The sequence below is a fragment of the Poecile atricapillus genome, chromosome 29 (genome assembly GCF_030490865.1).
Source record: "Poecile atricapillus isolate bPoeAtr1 chromosome 29, bPoeAtr1.hap1, whole genome shotgun sequence".
NCBI lineage: Eukaryota > Metazoa > Chordata > Aves > Passeriformes > Paridae > Poecile > Poecile atricapillus.
In genome coordinates, this window is record NC_081277.1 from 5,184,925 (window position 1) to 5,204,728 (window position 19,804).

General features: G+C 61.7%; 1 protein-coding gene across 15 annotated transcripts; it reads right to left on the minus strand.

The window, feature by feature from the left end:
- Positions 1-3: 3 nt before the first annotated feature.
- Positions 4-18,598, minus strand: CAMK2B (calcium/calmodulin dependent protein kinase II beta). Of its 15 annotated transcripts, XM_058859168.1 has the most exons (22): positions 18,449-18,592; positions 15,651-15,745; positions 13,814-13,873; positions 13,477-13,531; positions 13,330-13,379; positions 12,273-12,345; positions 11,176-11,248; positions 10,462-10,564; positions 10,113-10,196; positions 9,543-9,637; positions 9,212-9,334; positions 9,044-9,127; positions 8,419-8,461; positions 7,886-7,960; positions 5,843-5,883; positions 5,685-5,756; positions 4,205-4,249; positions 3,914-3,962; positions 928-1,003; positions 755-849; positions 236-470; positions 4-168 (listed from the first exon to the last, which is right to left on the minus strand). In XM_058859168.1, exons 1-21 carry the CDS (start codon positions 18,511-18,513, stop codon positions 238-240), a joined length of 1,689 nt encoding a protein of 562 aa, XP_058715151.1. In that variant the 5' UTR covers positions 18,514-18,592; the 3' UTR covers positions 4-168; positions 236-237. The 15 variants fall into 15 exon arrangements, with proteins under 15 accessions (XP_058715151.1, XP_058715156.1, XP_058715155.1 ...); XM_058859173.1 differs by lacking the exon at positions 12,273-12,345 and having other exon boundaries at positions 5,843-5,880; positions 13,314-13,379; XM_058859172.1 differs by lacking the exon at positions 12,273-12,345 and having other exon boundaries at positions 13,314-13,379.
- Between the last annotated feature and the right edge of the window lie 1,206 nt (positions 18,599-19,804).

A 19,804-nucleotide genomic window follows, 5' to 3' on the forward strand; every position in this document is an offset into this window, starting at 1 on the left:
TTTTTTCTTTTTGTTTTCTGCAAACACAGGCACTGGAGGGGGGAGCAGGGGCCAGGGTAGGGGGGACAGGCATGCGGACGCGTGCTTCGGGGGGCCGCAGCTCCGGCTGCCGCCTCGGCTCCCATCGCCGTCTCCATCGGGCTGGAACCAGGACAGCCACCGCAAGCTCTGTGGGGACACCCTGGTGAGCCACAACTGGGGCTCCCCACACCCCGAGCCCCAAGCCCACCCTCACCTTCACTGCAGCGGGGCGACGGGGGCCCCCGAGCCGTGGAAGTGGACGTTCTGCCACTTGCCGTCGCGGCGGTGCCACACGCGGGTCTCCTCGGACTGGCTGGTGCGGGGCCGGCCCTGCGCGTCGATGTACTGGGTGAGGCGGATGTAGGCGATGCAGGCCGCGTCCTCCCCGATGACGTGCACGTGTGGGTTCAGGATGGTCGTGTGGATGGGCTTGTTGTTCTTGGAGAGCACTGCGGGGCGGCCGAGATCAGCGCGGCTGGCACGGGCAGGGAACGCGCACGGGCGGACGGGGCAGGGAACGGGGGAGGAACTGGAAGGGGAAGGGGCAGGCACAAGGGCAGCGCAGCGGACGGATGGCCCAGCAGGGGAGGCGAGGGGGCCAGGATGGGCAGGCAGTGGGCAAGAGACGGGGGACAGGCGGGGACACCGGATGGATCGGGTTGGGCTGGGACACGGAGAAGATGGGCAGGCCGGGCAAGGTGGCCAGGTGGGCACAGGCAGGTCGGGTACTCACAGTTTTCAAAGTAGAAGCGGTGGAAGTCCATCCCCTCCACCAGGTTGCCCAGTGCCTCGGGCTCAAAGGAGGTGAGCCCCGGATCGCAGATCTTCCTGCAGGCAGCAGGTGAGAGTGGCCCCGCCTGGCCCCACCCCACCTGTCCCAGCCCCACCCGGCCCCACCCCACTCACGCGTAGGCCTCGAAGTCCCCGTTGTTGACGGCCTCGATGAGCTGCTCCGTGATCTTGATGATCTCCTGCTTGCGGGCTGGGGGCACGTCACTGTCACCGCCACCGCCCCAGCCCCCCGGTGACACCGTGGGGGTGGGCGGACAGGATGTTGGGATGGACGTGGGACATGAAGGGGAGGCATGGGGATGGACACAGGGACAGAAAGACAGATCTTGGGGGAAGAAGAACCTTGGGTACAGACAGACAGACCATGGGGATGGACCATGGGGACAAACACAGGGACCTTGGGGACAGACAGACCAACCATGAGGGCAGACAGCCAGACCACAGGGACAGACACAGGGACCTTGAGGACAGACACAGATACCATGGGGACAGACAGACACCCCTTGGGGACAGAAGGCCCTTGGGGACAGATAGGCACCACTGTGCTCCCAGGACCCCCACAGTTCTGCCACACCAGTATTCATAGAATCCTCTCAGCATGTTTCATTGCTAGTCCAGTGCCACCCCTGCATGTCTCAGTGCCATCCAGTGCCCTCCCAGCATGCTCAAGCATCCCAGTGCCTGCTCAGCATGTCCCAGGAGTTTCAAGTGCATCCTAATGTTACTCCTGCAAGTCCCAGTATATCCCAGTGCCATTCTAGCACATCCCAAAACAGCCAGTTCCATACCAGTGTTTCTCAGTGCCAGCCCACTGTGTCCCAGTGCCATTCCAGTGCATCTCAGTACCCTCCCAGTTCCATGCAAGTGCATCCCGATACATCCCAGTGCAATCCTAGTGCATCCCAGAGCTGCTCCAGTGTCCTCCGATGCATCCCAGTGCCAGCCCAGTGCATTACAGTACACCCCAGTTCCAGCCTAGTGCAATCCAACTGCATTCCAGTGACAGCCCAGTACACTTTAGTGCCATTCCAGTGCCATTCCACTACATCTCAGTCACATCCCAGGGTGATCCAGTACCATTCCAGGGCATCCCAATATACCCCAGTTTACACCAATACATCTCAGGGCCGTCCCACTGCACTTCAGTGCAATCCAGTGCCAACCTACTGTGTCCCAGTGCCCTTCTAGTATATTCCAGTTCATCCCAGTTCCATCCCAGTGCATCCCAGCATCATGCTGTTGAATTCCAGTGTGTGCCAGTGCAATTCCAGTGTGTTCCAGTATCATTCCAGCATACCACATCCCACTCATTTCATCCTGATGCCATCCCAGTCACCTCAGTTTCAATCCTAGTGCATCCCAGTGCCACTTCGGTGCATTCCAACCTAGCCCAGTTTCATCCCAGTATCTCCCAGTGCTATTCCAGAGCATACCAGTACACTGAAGTTTGCCCTGATGCACCCCAGTAATATCTCACTGCATCTCTGTGCCAAGCTTCTGTGTCCCAGTATTATTCCAGTGTATCCAAATACATCCCAGTACCATTCCAGTTAATTGCAGTACCATTCTAGTGCATTCCAGTATCCTCAATTCCATCCAGTGCATCCCACTGCCACTCCAGTGCATCTCAATTAATCTTAGCACCATTCTACCATATCCCAGCGCTCCCCAGTCCATTCTTTTGTCATCCTAATAAGTTCCAATCCTCAGTACCACTCCACTATACCCCAGTTTGTCCCAGTGCATCTCATTGTCACTCCTATGCCCTCCTAGTGGATCCCAGTGTCACTCCTGTGCATTCCAACACAGCCCATTTCCATCCCAGTATGACCCAGCACTACTCCAGAGTGTATCAGTACACTCCAGTTTGTGCCAGTGACTTCACACTACGTCTTAGTGCCAACAAACTGTGTCTCACTGCTATTCCAGGGCATTTCAATACATCCCAGTACAGCCCAGCTCTACCCAGAGTGCCTCTTGGTACCATCCCACTGTGTCCCAGTATCATTGCAGTGCATCCCAGTTCCACCTCAACGCCTTTTCAATGTACCCCAGTTGCCATTCCATGCGTGTCCCAATCTATACAATTTCCATCCAAGTGCACCCCAACGCATGCTAGTACCCTCCCAGTGCATCCCAGTGTGCTCCCAGTGCATCCTGGTGCAATCTCAATGAATCCTAGTGTCAGTCCATCTCCAGCCTAGCACACTCCAGATCCATTCCAGTGCATTTGAACATTCTCCCAGTGCCCCCCAAAAATGTCCCAGTACAACCCCAGTGTGTACTGCTGCCATCCCTGTGCCATTCCAGTGTACCCCAGAGAATCCTAGCACTATCCCAGCGCCATCCCAACATATCCTGTTGCTATCCCAAATCTCACCCAGTGCATTCCATTGCTGCTCCAGCACATCACAGTGCACCAACTGCATCTTGGTGCCATACTAGCTCCACCCCAGTTCATCCCAGTGCAATTCCCGTGCAATCCAAGGCATCCTAGTGCTAACCCAATGCATTCCAGCTCTATTCCAATGCACTCCAGCACACTTCCTGTGTCCTAGCGCCACCCCAACGGATCCTGGTGCCATCCCAGTATATTCCAGTGGCATCCCAGTGCATCCCCATCACAGTCCCAGCGTATCCTAGTGCCATTCCAGTGTACCCCAATGCATCCTGGTGCCATCCCAGCTCCATCCCAGTGTATTTCAGTGCTGCTCCAGTGCATCCCAGTGAACCAAATGCATTCTGGTGCTATGCCAGTGCCATCCCAGTGCACGCTAGTGCATCTTAGTGACATCCCAGCACATCCCAGCTCCAGCCCAGTGCATTCTAGCACACTCCCAGTGCATCCCAGTGCATCCTGCTGCCATCCTAGTGCATTCCACAACTGTCCATCATAGTGCCATCCCAATTCATCCCAGTACCATTCCAGTGCACCTCAATGCATACTGGTGCCATCCTAGCACCATCCCAGTGCATTCCAACACCTTCTCAGTGCATCCCAGTGCCATTCCAGTGCAACCCAATGCATCCTAGCACCACACCAGTGCACCCCAGCTCCCTCCCAGTGCAACCCTGCCGCCACGCCCCCTGCGCCCGTCACCTTTGGTGTCCTCGTCCTCAATGGTGGTGTTGGTGCTGTCGGAGGACTCCTGCTCGCGGGACGGAGGCGGTGGGGGGGAGACACAAACAGGGGGGTCAGACCTGGCCCCGGGGGAATGGGGAGGGGGGACAAGCCCAACCAGGGCTTGGCAGGACCCCAATGATGCTGGACGCCATGGGGGTACCCTGCTGTCACCACGCCCCATGTGCACTCCTCATCCACGTCACCACCCCCCCGAGACATGGCTGATGCTGGGGGGAGGATGGAGGTGGAAAGCAGGGGCAGCGATACCTTGGTGCCGTCCGGGGGGTTATGAATTACAGTAGTTTGAGGCTCCTACGGGAGAAGGGAGAGAGACAGAGGCGGGGGTGGGGGAAGCGAGAGCCCGGAGGGGACAACGAGGGGGAACGACGGATTGAGCAGCACGTGGACAGGGGTGAGGAGAGACCCAGACCGGATTTGGGAAGGGGATAGAGAGGGGGGAGAGAAGCAGAAAGTCATTAGTCCAGCAAAGCCAAATGGTTTAATTCACAGACATGGAGAGGGAAAAAAGGGGAGAAAGAGGTGGACAGAGCTGGGGGAGAGACGCAGTGAGGCCAAAAGGATGGGCTGGGCTGGAGGGCAGCTCCATGCCCCTGTCCTGCATCCCGGTGCCCAGGGGCTCCACTCACCGTGCATCTGAGCATCCTGGGCCTCCCTGTGCCTGAATCCAAACCATCCTGCAGCCTGCATCCCAACTATACCACTGTCTGCATCCCAGCCACTGCACTGCCTGCATCCCAAGCATCCCTTGGCTTGCATCCCAACCGTCCCTGTGTCTGGACCCTGACCATCCCAGTGCCCACATCCCAAGCAACCCCATCCACAGCTTCCCACTGCCTGCATCCCACCCTCACTGTGTGGGGTGGGCACCCCTTTCTCCATATCCTGCACTCACTGACCAGCCAGGCACATCTTCCCCAGTGCACAGCACTCTGTGCCAGCTGGGCATCATCCTGCCTGTATCCTGCCCTCATGGTGCCATGCCCCTGCCCTTGTACTGCATCCCCTGTGCCATGAAGGTCACAACGGGCACCCCTGCACCCACATCCTGCACCTGCTGTTCCAGACAGCCACACCTTTACTTGTGTCCTGCACTCCCTGTGCCAGCTGGGCAGTCCTGTGTCTGGATCCTGCACTTACCTCACCTGTGAGGTCACAGTCAGCAGCCTCATCCTTGTGACCCTGCATTTCCCTTGCCACTGGCATGGCAGGGTGTCCCCGTCCCCCAACCCTTCATGCAACTCACCATCCGTATCACCAGGACCCTCCTGCCTGTGGCTTGTCTCCATTATGGGGCACCTACCTTGTTCCCATGGTGGGGCACCCCCATACTCATGTCCTGTACCCGCCTCAGTCACAGGACATCCTCATGCCCACATCCTACACCCACCTTACTGTCCCCATGGCAGGAACATCTCTGTGTCCATGTCCTGGACCTACCTTGTCCCTGTGGTGGGACACGACTGTGTCCTGCACCCATGCCACTGTCCCCATGGCTGAGGGAGACAGGGGCTGTCCACATGCCTGCACCCTTCACCTACCTTGTCTGTCCAGGGGGGTCACTTTGTGCCCATGTCCTGCACACCCCTTTCCATCCTTGGGACACTCCCCTCCCCAGCAGCCCCAGGAACAGCCGGTCAGGGGCGCGCATGACGATGGATGGGATGGGCTGGTGGGATGGATCCGATGGGATGTGGGACCTAGGGGGTGCAGGGTAGGGGGCACCTACCAGAGCGGTGGGCGGGAGGGTCCCCTTGGGGCTGGTGACGCCAGCACTGCCTTTGGTGCTGTTGGTCTGGGGCTGGAGGGAAGAGATGGAAGGGTCTCAGTGGCATGGGGGGGAAGCGGCCCACCTGCCCCCCCTGCCCAGCCCCTCTGGACCCTCACCTTCACACCGTCCGCCTTCTTGTTCAGTAAGCTCTTAGCTGCTGCGGGGGGAGACAGTGTCAGTGCGCCCCCCCAGCACAAGGGACACTGCGTGTCCCTAGAAATCCAGACCTTTCCCGGCCACCCAACCTGATCCCACCCCAGTGTTGGAGAGGGGGAACACACAAGGAAGGTGGTATCCCCATCCTGGGGGAGGTCACCATTTTAGAGGGGTGGTCCCCATGCGGGGAGGGGTGTCCCCATTCCAAGGGGGTCTCCATTTTGAGGGTGTCCCCATGCTGGGAGGGTTGTCCCCATCCTGGGGGTGTTCCCTTACTGGGGGGAGTCCCCATGCTGGGTGGAGTGTCCCCATCCTAGGGAATCCCCATTTTGGGGGGTTCTCCATGCTGGGAGGGGTGTCCCCAACCTGGAGGTGTCCCCCAACCTCAGGAAGGTCCCTGTCCTGGGGGAAGAGAGCGTTCCCACCCAGAGAGGGGTTTCCCCAACCTTGTGGGGCCATCCCCATCCTGGTGGTGTCCCCATAGTAGTGGGAGGTTCCCAACTCAGGGAGGTCCCCAACCTTGGGGGGCTGTCCCCATCCTGGGAGGGATGTCCTTAACCTGTGGAGATCCCCATCCAGGCAGGGTGTCCCCATTTTGGAGGGAGGGGTCCCCAAACTCAGCAAGTCCTCAGACTGGGGGAAAGAGGTGCCCCCAACCTGAGAGGGTCCCCATCCTGGTGGCCCCCGCGTGGGGGGGGGCAGGGCTGGCTTACCTTGGACAAATGCAGAGAGGAAAGCAAGAGAGAAGAGTGGGGGGGGCAAGAGAGAAACGGGGTCGGGGGGAAAGAGGAAAAGGGGAAAAACATAAAAAAAAGAACATAAAAAAGATGAGTTGAGTACAGGGGGTGGGGACAGCTGCCTGTGCCCCCCCTGTCTCCCTGGAGGGGGACAAGGACGGGCACGGGTATGAGCATCTGCCACTGCTACCACGATCTCTGGCCAGTAGGGCAATAGAGGGTGATGGGGACATGGTGGGGCACAAGTGGTTTTGGGGGTGTGGAGGGCAGGGGGTGTCACCTCCAGCATCCTCGTCATTCCTCCACACTGAGGGACCCCTCCCCCGGTTGGCACCACAAGTTGAGGGGGGATGTGCAGTGACGAGTTCAGTGACAGCAGGGTGGCACCCATCAGCACCAAAAGAGGGGGTGGGCAGATGCTGGGAGGAGGAGATGACCCACACATCCCTCCCTCGTGGACATATGTCTCCTCAGGAGTCCCTAGCAGGGTGTCCCCAAGGGTCCCGGTCCCTCCTCTGAAAGCAGGCGGGCGCTGAGAGGTCGGGGCTTAAACCAGAGCCAAATTAGGGGGCGGGAGAGGGGGACCCCTGGCAGGGGGGCCAGTGGTGTGCCTTTGTGTGGGGGATGGTTTAAGACCCGCCGAGTGTTTCGCAGCATCACAAACACTGGCTGCAGCTCTCAGAAGCTGTGGGGAGGCACATGCTGGGGGGGGCACGTGCCGAGGGGAGACACATGCGGGGGGGCACATGCGGGGTGGGGACGCAGGGGGGGCACGGGGGGACACAGGACATGCAGCCTGTTTGCCCCCTCTTTCATGCACCGCTGTGCCCCCCCTGTGTGCATGAGGGGGGCAGTGGGAGGACACACCCTAAAATTATCCCCCCACCCCCAGCTCCCCACTGTTGACGGAGATGTGGACTCTGGGGATGCCACCAGCGTGTCCCCCTCCAGGAGCCACCGGGCCAGCGTGGAGCACTCAGAGACCCCCCCGGGGCAGCTGCGGGATGACAGCGGCGGGGACAGCGGCATCGCTCGGTGCCAGCGGGGAGGGGGAGAGGCTGGAGGGCTGCCGGGGGGGCAGTGCCGGGGGGGGGTGCCATGCATGCGCTCCAATTTCCGAGGAGGGTACCCGAAACCCGTTGGGAGGTGGGAGGCAGGGAAGAGGATGGTTGGAAGAAGAGGTTGACATGAAGATGAAGGATCTGGGGACACACAGAGACCAAGCGGGGCCGGGGGGCCGGGGGGGCCCTTTGCGGACGCGTCTACCTTGTTCCACCAGCCCCAGGGGGGCCCCGGCAGCGGCCGCCGACATGGTGGGAGGAGCGGTGGTCTGTCTGCCCACTGCGGGCCGCGGGAAAGAGAGAGAGGGAGCAGAGCTCCTGTTAGGGGGGGCGGGGAGGGGCTGCAGCCGGGACCCCCACCTTCCCCCCCCCCAACAAGAACTCTTGGGGTGCCCATCACCCTGGCCTCAGGCCTGGGGTGGCTGGTGCTGTTCCGTCCCCCTCCCCATGTCGCCCCCCCCGCCAGCCACCGGAGTGGGGGGGGGGGACACACACGGGGACCGGGCACTACCTGCTGCTGTGTGCGTGGGGCGGGGGGGCCGCGTCCTGCCCCCACCTTGGCTACCACATGCCCCGTCCTCACCGATGGGGAAAAAATGGGTGGGGGGGGGTTAAGGAAGGGAGGGGAGAAAGAGAGAAAGATAGCAAGATAGAGAGAGGGGGGCACCGGCCCGGGGGGGGCTATGGAGGGGGGGCTGCGGCCCCCGGCCCCCCCGGCCAGTGGGAGCCCCCCCTTACCTGAGAAGTTCCTGGTAGCCAACATGGTGGTGAGGATGGCACCCTGTGGGGAGGGGAAGGGTGAGACGGGGAGAGGGTGCTGGGCTGGGACAGGCAGGATAGGGCCCCGGGATTGCGAGGTGTGATGGGGGTGAGAGAGATAGAGGGGGAGGAATGGGGTGATGGGATGGGGGTGGTACAGGATATGGCCCATGGGACAGGGAATTGGGAGAGGGGTTTGCAGGACGAGGGGGCAGGCTACAGCTATGGCATGGGGCAAGATACTGGGCAGGGACAGGGTGGGACTCTGCCACACTGTGTGTCACTGGGATGGGACCAAAGCCCGCAGCAGAGCACCAGGCACAGCAGAGTGGGACCGCAACACCCAGTGGGAAGGGACCATACCCCATGGAAAGGCACAGGAAGGCCCTGATGAGTTCTGGGGTAGGAATGGGCTGTGCAGGTGCTGCCAGAGTGGGAAGGGCAGGGGTACCATAGTAAACAGGGGAATGTCCCACAGAAGGCAGGACAGAGGTCCTACAGTGGACAGGGGAGGGTCCCACAGGAGAGGCCCATGGAGAGGCAGAGTGGTGCTGGGGGGATAAGCACTGTCCCCAGCCCACACCTCCCCCACCAGCCCCCTCACCTTGAGCTTCCTCCGGGCATTGAACTTTTTCAAGCACTCCACTGTCTCCTGCCTGTGCATCATGGAGGCCACGGTAGAACGTTGCTGCAGGGGACAGTGGGGTTAGCACCAGGTGCCAGTGGTCCCTGGACAGAGGTGACACGCACTGGGGGGATACTCCACACTTACGCAGACCCACGGGTGCTTGAGGGCCTCGTGGGCTGTGATGCGCTTGGCAGGGTTGATGGTCAGCATCTGATTGATGAGGTTTTTTGCTTCGGGGGTGACTGTGTCCCACTCAGGTGAAGGGAACTGGGGGAGCACAGGGACATGGGGGTGACAGCTGTGGAGGGGCAGTGCCATGGTATCTGTATCACTCCACTCCTACATATCCCCAGCCAGCCACCAAAGACATGGCCCAGAGCCACCCCCAGGCTCTGCCTGCCAAAGGTTAGGTGTGGCATCCCTCAGTAGGTTCCAGAGTCAACGGGCCAGCCGTCGCAGGGCACCGGAGACTTACATCATAGGCCCCAGCCTTGATCTGTTGGTAGAGTTTGTGCTGGTCCTCATCCCAGAACGGCGGGTAGCCCACCAGCAGGATGTACAGGATGACCCCTGAGCCAGGGAGAGTGGGGTTAGGAGAGTGCAGGTACCCCAAACCACCCCTGGCTCCCTCCGGCCCTGCAGTGTCCCCATGACAAAGCAGCTATTCCCAACATGGCCTGTCCTCTATGCTGCCAGCATGAACAGGGAACAGTGTGGCACTGCCAGGACATGTGGCACGGGATGGCCCCAGGATGGGGTCAGAGCTGGAACTGGAACTGGGACCAGCACAGAAATGGGATGGCAAAGAGGGTGAGACTAGGATGGGCATGGGAGAATACTAGAATGGAGCCTGGCAAGTGACAGAATGGGAGTGGGATGGGATCAGAATAGGACCAGGCAGTGATGGGGCAGGGATTAGGATGGGATTGGGCAGGCATTTGGCAGGGATGGGGCATGGTTCAGGACTGGGACTGGGTCCAGGTCTGGGATGGGGGCAGAGAAGGGGCAGGGACCAGGCAGGGACTGGGCAGGGACTGGCTCTTACCACATGCCCAGATGTCCACGGGTTTGCCATAGGCCTCCTTGCGCAGGACCTCAGGGGACAGGTAGCCAGGTGTGCCGGCAAATCCTGGGAGGGACAGAGAGACGGGTGAGGACAGACAGGTGAGCCACAATGGGAGGGAACAAGGACAGGGCACAGGACTGGGACATAGACATGGGGCAGGATGTGCTGGGCAGGGGTGGACATGGTGGGCACAGAGCAGGTGCAGTAGGAATAGAGCAGGGATTCAGTGGACACGGAGGGACACAGCAGACAGCGCAGGGGCATGGTGAGCAGGACACAGTGGGCAGGGGCTGGGGCTATGGTGGGCAGGGGGGGCAGCAGCACTCACCAAACCAGGCCTGCTGATCCCCCTGCACCTCGATGGCAAGGCCAAAGTCCGCCAGCTTCACTGCTGCCCCTTTGCACTTGCTGGCCAGAAGCAGGTTCTCCGGCTATGCGGTCACCGGGCACAGGGAGCACCAGGCATGGACAGCACCGGGCACAGACATGGGTGGGTGAGAGAGGAGGGATGGGGCAATTAGAGGGACTTTACTGCTGCCATTGACCAGGTCCTGCCCATCAGCGGGCTCTGTGCTGTGGGGCTGTGGCTGTGGGTGCCCTCTGCCAATGGCTGAGGGTGCCGGATGGCACAGCCCCAGGGCCAGCTCAGGGATATCTCATGTCTCGTTGGCTTCATCCCAGCATCCCCCCTATCCCAGCATCCCCTCGTGTCCTGCCCTGACACTTCCAGGCAAGCTCCAGCTGCTCCCACCCCCATGCCCCCATCCCCACCAGTTCACACTCCTGAGGCAATGGTGACTGGGGGGCTGCAGTGAGAACCCCCAGCAGCACAGAACAGTGCCACAACTGGGGGACACATGTGCATCCCCAGAAAAGGTAGATGGGAGTGCTCAGAGCTGAGGGGATCCCCCAAGCCCAGCAAGATCTCAGTGATTCCCCAGAATCTACCCAGCCAGGGCCACACCCAGGTTGTGGGGACCCCAAGAACTGGGCAGGGGGAGAGGGGCAGAGGAACAAGTGGGGGTTGGGGGGACGCACTTACCTTGAGGTCTCTGTGGACCACCCCCATCTGGTGACAGTGCAGGACAGCCTCCAGGATCTGCTGGATGCAGTGGCTGCATGCAAATGGAGGGGGGTCAGAGGCACACTGCTCCCCCACCTCCCACAACCCCTGTCCACAACCTGCACCTCCAAACCAGCCCCCCTGTCCCTCACTGCACCCAGGGGGGAACTGACAAAAACAAGTGGTGACCTTGGATTTGTGGGTGCTGTTCATGGCAACCCCTCTGTATCCCTGCCAGGGGGTTCACCCTTGGGGCATCACCCCTGGGGGACTCCTGAGGGATCACTACCACCTGGGGGGTCACCCAGAGAGGTTACCCTTGGGGAGAATCCCACCTGGAGTGGGTCATTGCCTAGGGGACACTAGCCTGAGGGGGGGTCATCCCTGAGGGTGTCATTCCTTCCTGGGGGACATCACCCCTGGGGGCATATCACTGTCTGGGGGTCATCCCTTGGGGGTCACCCCTGGTTTGTCATCCCAGGGTTTTCACTCCAAGAGGATTACTGACTAGGGGTCACACCTGTGGGATCATCCCTTGGGGGATCACTACCTGGGGGTCATCCTGGGGCGGATGGTCACTGGCTGGTGGTTCATCCCTGAGGGGTCACTGCCTGGGGGTCACCCCTCAGCACCTACCAGGTGACCTCCAACCTTGGCACAGAGCCATGGGGTCATCCCAATGGTGCTTTTGTCCCCATGGGAGTCCCAATCCCTGCTGCCACCCAGACAGGTCCCCCAGACAGGACTCAAGGGGGAAGTGGGGGAACAGAGAGTGGGGGGGTGGGGGGGGGCGCAGATGGAGACAAGACAAGAAAGAAAGAGGGAAAGAGCGAGGGGATGAGAGCCTGAAATGGGGGTGAAAGGGGGCCCCGCCTAGCTGGGGGAGCAGGGGCATTAGGAGGGTAACCTCTCTGTGACGGGGGTGCAAAAAAGGGGGATAAAGGAGAAAAAAAGAGTGAGGAGAAAGCCCCACAGCAGGGTCCTGACGAGCGGAGGTGGGGGCCGGGAAGCGGGGGCAGTGGTGGGTGGGGGCAGCGAGGGGGAAATGGCCCCCCCGGCCCCCCCCAGATACTGACCTGCGGCTCCCTCTGCTCAGGGGCAAAGTGATGGGTGGGAGGAACGCGGGCAAAGAGCTCATGGACACAGTGACTGCAAAACAGAACGGGGGGCGGGGGCGGGGGGCAGGATGGAGGGTTAGGGGTAGGAGAGGGGTCAGGATACAGGGGCAGGATAGGGCAAAGGGTGTGGGAGTGGGGTAGGATGGGGTGAAGGGGTGCAGGATGGAGGGGGTGGGAGGGGGCAGGATGAGGTAACGGGGGTGGGAGTGGGGGGCCAGGTTGGTGGGGTGGGATGAGGTAAAGGGGTGGGAGGCAAGAAGTGGCAGTCAGGGTGTGGGGACAGGTTGGGGTAACGGGGTGGGAGAAAAAGGCAGGACAGGGGGATGGGAAGATAAGGGGCATCTTGGGGACAAGGATGGGTGTAGGAGGCAAAACAGAGGGCAAGGGCTGGGGGTGCAGCAAGTGGAGGGCAGCGGTGGGACAGACGGACACACAGATGGAGACACGGACACACACAGAGCCCGAGCAACGTGTGATGGGAGACGAGAGGGACAGAGGGATGGGGGGAATGGATGGAGGAGGTGAGGGGCACAAGGGGGACAGGGACGGGGGGGCAGAGATGGGGGGAACGAGAGAGGGGGAGAAACAATGTTGTGAAAGCCCAGAGACCACGGGGAGGGGCACACAGTGGCACACAGGGCACTGGGGGGCTGGGGACAGCAAAGGATGGGCCCTGGGGGCCCCCCATTTGCAACCAACCCCCCCAGCACAGGTCATGATAGTGCCGGGACTCAGCAGCAGAGAGGGGAGCATGGGGTGGGAAGTGGAATATGGGGGGGGCCCCACCTGGGGGCCCCACCCCACCCAGCAGCAGGATGGGGCCAGTGGAGGGGTTACAACAACGTGGGGGCTGAGGGGGTGCACCCCCCCTCCCACAGGGTGCCCCCCTGCCTGCCTTGCTGGAGCTGCCCCATCCCTGCATGCTTCTCAGGGTGCAGGGCACAGGTGGGTGGGGGTGTCCAGCGCTTTAGGGGGGGTGTGGGGGGCGTGAAGGCTCACCTGGCATCAGCCTCACTGTAGTACTCCCGTGCCACGATGTCCTCAAAGAGCTCTCCACCCGTCACCCTGAAAAACAGCCAGGCACCACATCACCTTGAGACCCTGAGCCCCCAGGATCCCCTGAGCCCCTCCTGAAGCTCTGAGAGCCTCCCACCACACTCACAGGTCAAAGACGAGGTAATGAAACCCCTCCTCAGAGATGCTGTCGTGGAGCCGCACTGTGGGGACCAGATGGGGACAGGGACAGGCTCAGTGTCAGCCCCCCATGTACTCCCTGGCCTCCTCCTCCCCCAGCCACTACCTCTGACACACATGTGTGTCTGTGTCACATGCAGCCCACACACCCACACCCAGTGACCCAAAGGTGGCATCCAGAGGGACCCCATACATCCCCAGAGGAACACCCAGTGTATCCCCAGGATGTCATTCAGGGTGTCCCTCGGTGGCCCCAACCAGGTCCACAGTGGTGAGACCCCTCCCCGGTGTCCTCAGTCACTCACCGATGTTGGAGTGCTTGAGCAGCCGGCAGATACGCGCCTCCCGCTCCAGCTTCTGGTGGTCTGGGGGGGCAGTGGTCAGGGGGACATCTGCCCTGTCCCCTCTACCCCCCATTCCCCCATCACCTGCCCCCAGGCCAACCCCAGCAAGAGGAGCCAAAGATGCCCATGTGGGAGTGCATGTGGCTCTGTGGGGTGTGCAGGTATGCACTGGGGGCAGGGATGGGGGTTGTACCTGTGGGCTTGTGTGCATGTGTCTGGGTGTGCTCATGTGCCAGCGTGTACAGGTTTGTACGTATGCACACATGGGTTGGGTGTGCATGTGGATACAGGCATGGACACCCTGTGCAGGTGTGCATGCTCATGTGTGTGCCCATGAGTGAGGCTGTGCATGCCTGTACACACGTATAGATGGGTGTGCACATGTCTGCAAGCACCTGTGGCTCTACCTGTGCGTGAGCATACAGGTGTGTGGGTGTGGAGGCGTGATGGGTGCGCAGGGGTATCTTTTGTCCTGCAGTTGTGCACACACGTGAGCGTGCCCGTGTGCAGCTGTACCTGTGTAATACCCGTGCAGCCATACAGCTCCGTGGTTGTACTTGTGTGCACAGGTGTGCACGTGTGTGTGGCTGCACCCATGTGCATCACTGTACCTGTGTTTGTATGTGATGTGGAGTGTGCAGCTGTACTCCTGTGCACGGTGGTTCCTGTGTACATCTGTGCAGCTGTGTGTGACTCTACACGTGTGTGTCTGCAACAGCCACTACATGAGTGCACACATGTACCTCTGTGTGCAGCTGCACCTCTGGACGTGTCTGCATACAACAGCACACAGACACGTGCACAGGTGCACACAGCTCACACACAGTTCACACACACGTGTGCACCGCTCCACTCACCGCTCACACCTGTGCATACAGCTATAGCCACAGACGCACACGTGTACACACACAGAACACACACACACCCCCTGTGCCACACTATGCTGCCTCTGATCCAGGTGCACATCCTAAACATCTACAGCCCCGCGCACTGTCACACATCCCACAGCTGCAAACACCTGTACACCCCCACTACTGAGCTGTGAGCACACCCCAGCTCACCCCACAGGCACCCACTCTGCCCACAGATGTGCACACACAGCAGTGCCCACCCTCACGTGCAAGCACACACACACACACTGTTGATATGTGCCTACCTGCAGCCTTGCTGACACACACTCTGCTCGCACCTGGGTGCACGCCAAGCACACACACACACACACACACACACACACCTGTGCACACACACACACCATGAACACACATATAAGCAAACACCATGAACGCAAAACTGTGCACACACACTCAGGTACCCCCCACTGCCCATGTGTTCACATACCCACCATCACACACCCCCATGTACACACTGCACACACCTGTGCACACACAGCTCACATATGTGCATACACAGGGCTCCTACCTGTGCGTACACACCATCGTACACCCCCCTCACCCCTGCCATCTGCTTACACCTGCATACCTGCAGGACACCCCTCAGGGACAGATGAAGTTCTGAGGGACCCCAGGGGAGGCAGCAGGGGGATAATGGGGATAGGCAGGGCCAGACCCCACCTCCTGGTGCATTCACCCTGTCCCCCCCACTGGCACCTGATGTCACCAGCACCACTGGGGTGGCAGCTGTCACAGGTGTCATGGGCACCACAGGTATCACGGCTGTCAGGGGCACCAGGGGCATCAGAGGTGCCATAGGTACCAGGGGTTATCACACGGTACCAGGGATATCTGGGAGTGATCCCCTCGAGTGCCAGCGGGGTCTCAGGGAGTCCCAGGGTTCCTACCTCTGGCTGAGAGCTTTTTGGTGTTGATGATCTTAGCAGCGTACTCATGGCCAGTGCAGAGCTTGACGCAGCGCCGGACGACCGAGAAAGCTCCCCTGGGGAGGGACAGGCTCAGCACGCCCCAAAGCACCTTGGGGGGTGGGTGGGGGATGGCTCCCACCCATGACTCAGCACCCGAGGTCAGGGGGCTGCACCCACAGTGACTCAGCAGCAGGGGGGTGAACCCTGACACGGGGGTGGGGAGGGAGGGCCCTGCCACGCTGGGCCCCTGCCGTGGGTGTGCTGGGGGGGCACAGGGGGTGGCTGGGGGGAAGAGGCTGGAGGGGGGGCTTAGTGCCACGCATCATCGTGGGGGGAGGGTCGCGGGAAGGATCCAGCACCGGCAGCTCGTTGCCATGGGAACAGTGGGTGGCCCGGATGGCAGCAGTGGCCGTGGTGGTGGCGGCGGTGATGGTGATGATGGTAGCGGCAGTGACAGTGGTGGCGGTGGTAGCAGTGGGCACACGACCCAGCTGTGGGCATAGGGAGCTGGCAGCCACCAGCTCCCTAGGGACAGGGACAGAGATGAGAAAAGCATGGTCGTGCCCACGCCAGGCAGAAACACCTGCAGCCTCTTCAAGTGCCATCAGCAGCTGTCCCCCTTCCCGGACCCATGTCCCTGCACATCCCCTGCCTGTTCCCTGCCTGACAGGCCCCTCCCTTGTGGGGGGGTCAAGGCAGCGTCAGGGCACACAGAGGAGATTCCCATAACAGACTGGGGACATGGCTGAGACCAGCACCACCCCAGTCCTGCCGTGGAGAGAGTGCCCTGTAGGATGTGCCCTGGGAAGGGCGCAGGGCCTGGCTGCCTCCTGCCACCGCCCCATGTCCCCATGTCCTCAGGCACCAAGGGCCCCATGCTAGCCAGAACAGTGGAGACCCTCTCACCACTAGGTGAAAAGCGGGAGTTCCAAGGGGCTCTGACCCCTCCCTTCCCCACATGGCCCCAGGACAGGGGACACGGTGGTGGGTGCTAGCCCCTGAGAGGGGACACACTGTCATGGCTCGAGCCATGCCTCAGTTTCTCCCCGGCGAGAGCAATATTCCCTCCCCCCCCCCCGGTAAGGGGGGGACACATGCACGATGGCTGGCAGGCTACAGTGAGAGATGGAAAGGGGGAAACAGGACCACGTTGCCATGGCAACCAGGATGGGCTGGATTTTGGGCAGACGGACAAAACAGCCCCTGATTGGAACCATGTTTCCCCTACTGGTACCCCCAAAGGGACTACAGCCACCCCTGCAAAATGTCCCCTCAGTCTAGGGGGGTGGTGGTGCAACCCCCCTCACAAAAGGTCTGACCCCCTCCTCCCTCCCCGCATTTTACTCCCCACCAATCCCTGCCCGTGGATGGGGGGGGTACTGCAACCCCTATAGCCCTGGGGGCAAATGAACCCCCCCAGAAATAGCTCCTCTTCAGCTCCTCACAACACCCACTCGAGGGGGTCATGATGAGGGGGGTGCAGCTGAGGGGCTTGGAAGGATTCAGGGCAGCAGAGGGGACCTGGAAGCCTTCAAGGCCCAGTGGGCCCAAGAGGGCTGGAATCTGTAAGGACCCGAAGGGGGAGTGGATTTGGGGAGTTATATAAGGCCCAAAAGGGTCTAATAGGGGATGGGGGGAGTATGGTCTAAAAGGACCAGAGAGGAGATGGATGGGGGGGGTCCATGGAGATGGGGGAGGGTCTATGGAAATGCGGGGGGGACGGGAGATCCATCAGGGTGAGGGGCAAGGGGGTCCTGAAAGGGGAGGATGTCTAAAAGGAGCAGGTGCTTATAAATACTCAGGGATGGTCTGGAGAATGGGGAGTGTCTATAGGGCAGCTGTAAGGACTAGGGATGGAGGAGTCTATCAGGATTGAGGGAGGTGAAGGGATCAGAAGGGCCAGGGGGACTATAAGGACTGGAGGGACTGGGGGTTTGTAGGAGCTTGGGGGGTGGGGGGTCTGGAGGACCAGGGCATCTATAACGACCAGGGGGTGGGGAGGTCTGTAAGGATGAGGGAGGGTCTATGGGGATGAGGGGTCTGTGAGAATGGGGGTTCTACTGGAGCAGGGGGGTTTTAAGGACTGAGGGGGTCTGCAGGAGCCAGGATTAGGAATGCTGGGGTAATCTGGGAAAACTGGGGGGTCGAGGAGGAATCGGGGGGTCTGTAAGGATGGAGTGTCCATAGGGGCCTTGACCATAGGGTCAAGGGCAGCTGTAAGAAGTGAGTGGGGGGTCTCTAGGGACAGGTGATTGGGGACTGCAGGGGATCTGGAGGGACGGAGGAGGGGTCTGGGGTGACCAGGGCTGGGGGGATGAAGACAGATCAGGGGAGTCTAAAGGTGAGGGTCCATAAGGATGGGGAAACCTTGGGGAACAAGGGGGCTGCAGGAACTAGTGGGGGCTATGGGGAGGGGGGGCCCGGAGGAGCTGAGGGGTCTGGGCCGCCGGGGAGGGCTGGAAGGCCCAAGGAGGGGGGCGGTATAAGGGGTGGGGGCCAGTGGGGGGGCAGGGCCAATACCGGGGGGAGGGCAGTACCGGGGGGGGGGGGGGGAGCTGGGCAGGGCCGGTCCCGGGGGGGGGGTGGGCTGGGGGGGGGGGGGGCCGGTCCCGGGGGGGGCGGGGGGGGGGCCAGTCCCGGGTGTCCCATCCCGGGGGGGAGGGGGGGGGGGGGGATGCGTCACGTCTGCACCGAGCGGCTTCCCGAGCCCCGGGCAGCGCCCCCCCGCCCCCGCCGCGCCCCGGGGCCGGGGCCGGGGCCGGGGCCGCCGCCCTTACTTGCCGATCTCCTCGTAGAGCTGGTACTCGTCGGTGAAACGGGTGCAGGGCACGGTGGTGGCCATGCTGCCGCCGCGCCGCGCCGCAATGAGCCGCCCCGGCACCGGCTCCGCTCGGCTCCGGCTCCGCCCGGCGCGGGGGGGCGGGGGGAGGCGCCGGGCCGGGGGAGGCTCCAGCCCGGGACAGCCCCCGCCGCCCCCCCCACCCCCCCACGCTTGGGATCCCCCCCAACCCCCTCCTCGGGGCACCCCCCACCTTGGACCTGCCCCCGCACGCCGGAGGGATCCCCCTTGTCTCCACAAGGGCCCCATAACCAGACCCCCCAACCCCGGGGCCCCTTTATCCCAAATTACCCCCAGGAGTGGGATGCCAAGCTCCCACCCCTAAAGGCCCCATATCCAAACGCCCCTTCCCGGGACTCCCCGCTAAATAGCCCTGTGCCCACACTCCCTCTGACGGGTCCCCCCAAAGGACCCCAAATCTTGACTCACATTCACACCCCCCGCAACAGGACTCACATCCAGACCCCTCCCGAGAATGTCACAATCCCCTCCAAAGGACCCCAAACCCACATTCTCCCCCTAAAAAGCCCCAAATATCCAGATAACCTGCTCAAAGACCCCACATCCATGCCCTGTCTTTTCCCCCCCCCCACCTCGGGGAATCCCCCCTATTCCCCCCAATACGGAGCTCCCTCCTCCCACACCAATGTCACCCCAAACAACCCTTACAGGCTCCAACCTCTCCCTAAGCAAAACGCCCGGGAGAGGTCGGGGCGGGACAAAATCACCCCCCCCCGCTTTCCCCAAGGGCACCTTGAAGCCCCCCAGTTTGAGCAGCATATTGCGGAGTTGGGTTTTGGTGCGGGGGACACACAAAGGTCGCCCTCCAGGCCACCAGTGGCCCTAGGGCCGGGTGTCCCCCCCAGCCGGAGGTGGGTGGGCGCGGGGGGTGCCCCCCCGGCGCGGGTGGGCGGCGGGCGGCTGGCGCTGCTGTTGCCATGGGGACCGTGGGCGGCCGGGGGGGCCGGGGGGGGCCGCGGGCCCGGTGTGCGCATCAGCACCGGGAGATGTCGGCACTGGTGGAGGGGGAGAGGGGGAGAGTGGTGGGTGACATCTCGGGGGTGGTATCCCCAAAGCACCCACCATGTGAAACCTAGCCAGCTTTGGGGATCCCATATCCACCCCCCTGTCCCAAGGACACAAAAACCAAACCCAGCACTTCTCCCCAGGGATCTCATATCACCCCACAAGGACTCCAAAATCCAGCCCCCCCGGGGTTCCACATTTCAACATCCCCGCGCCCGAGTAACCCATAAATCCAGCCCTCCTCGCGGTATTCTTTATCTAGCCCCTC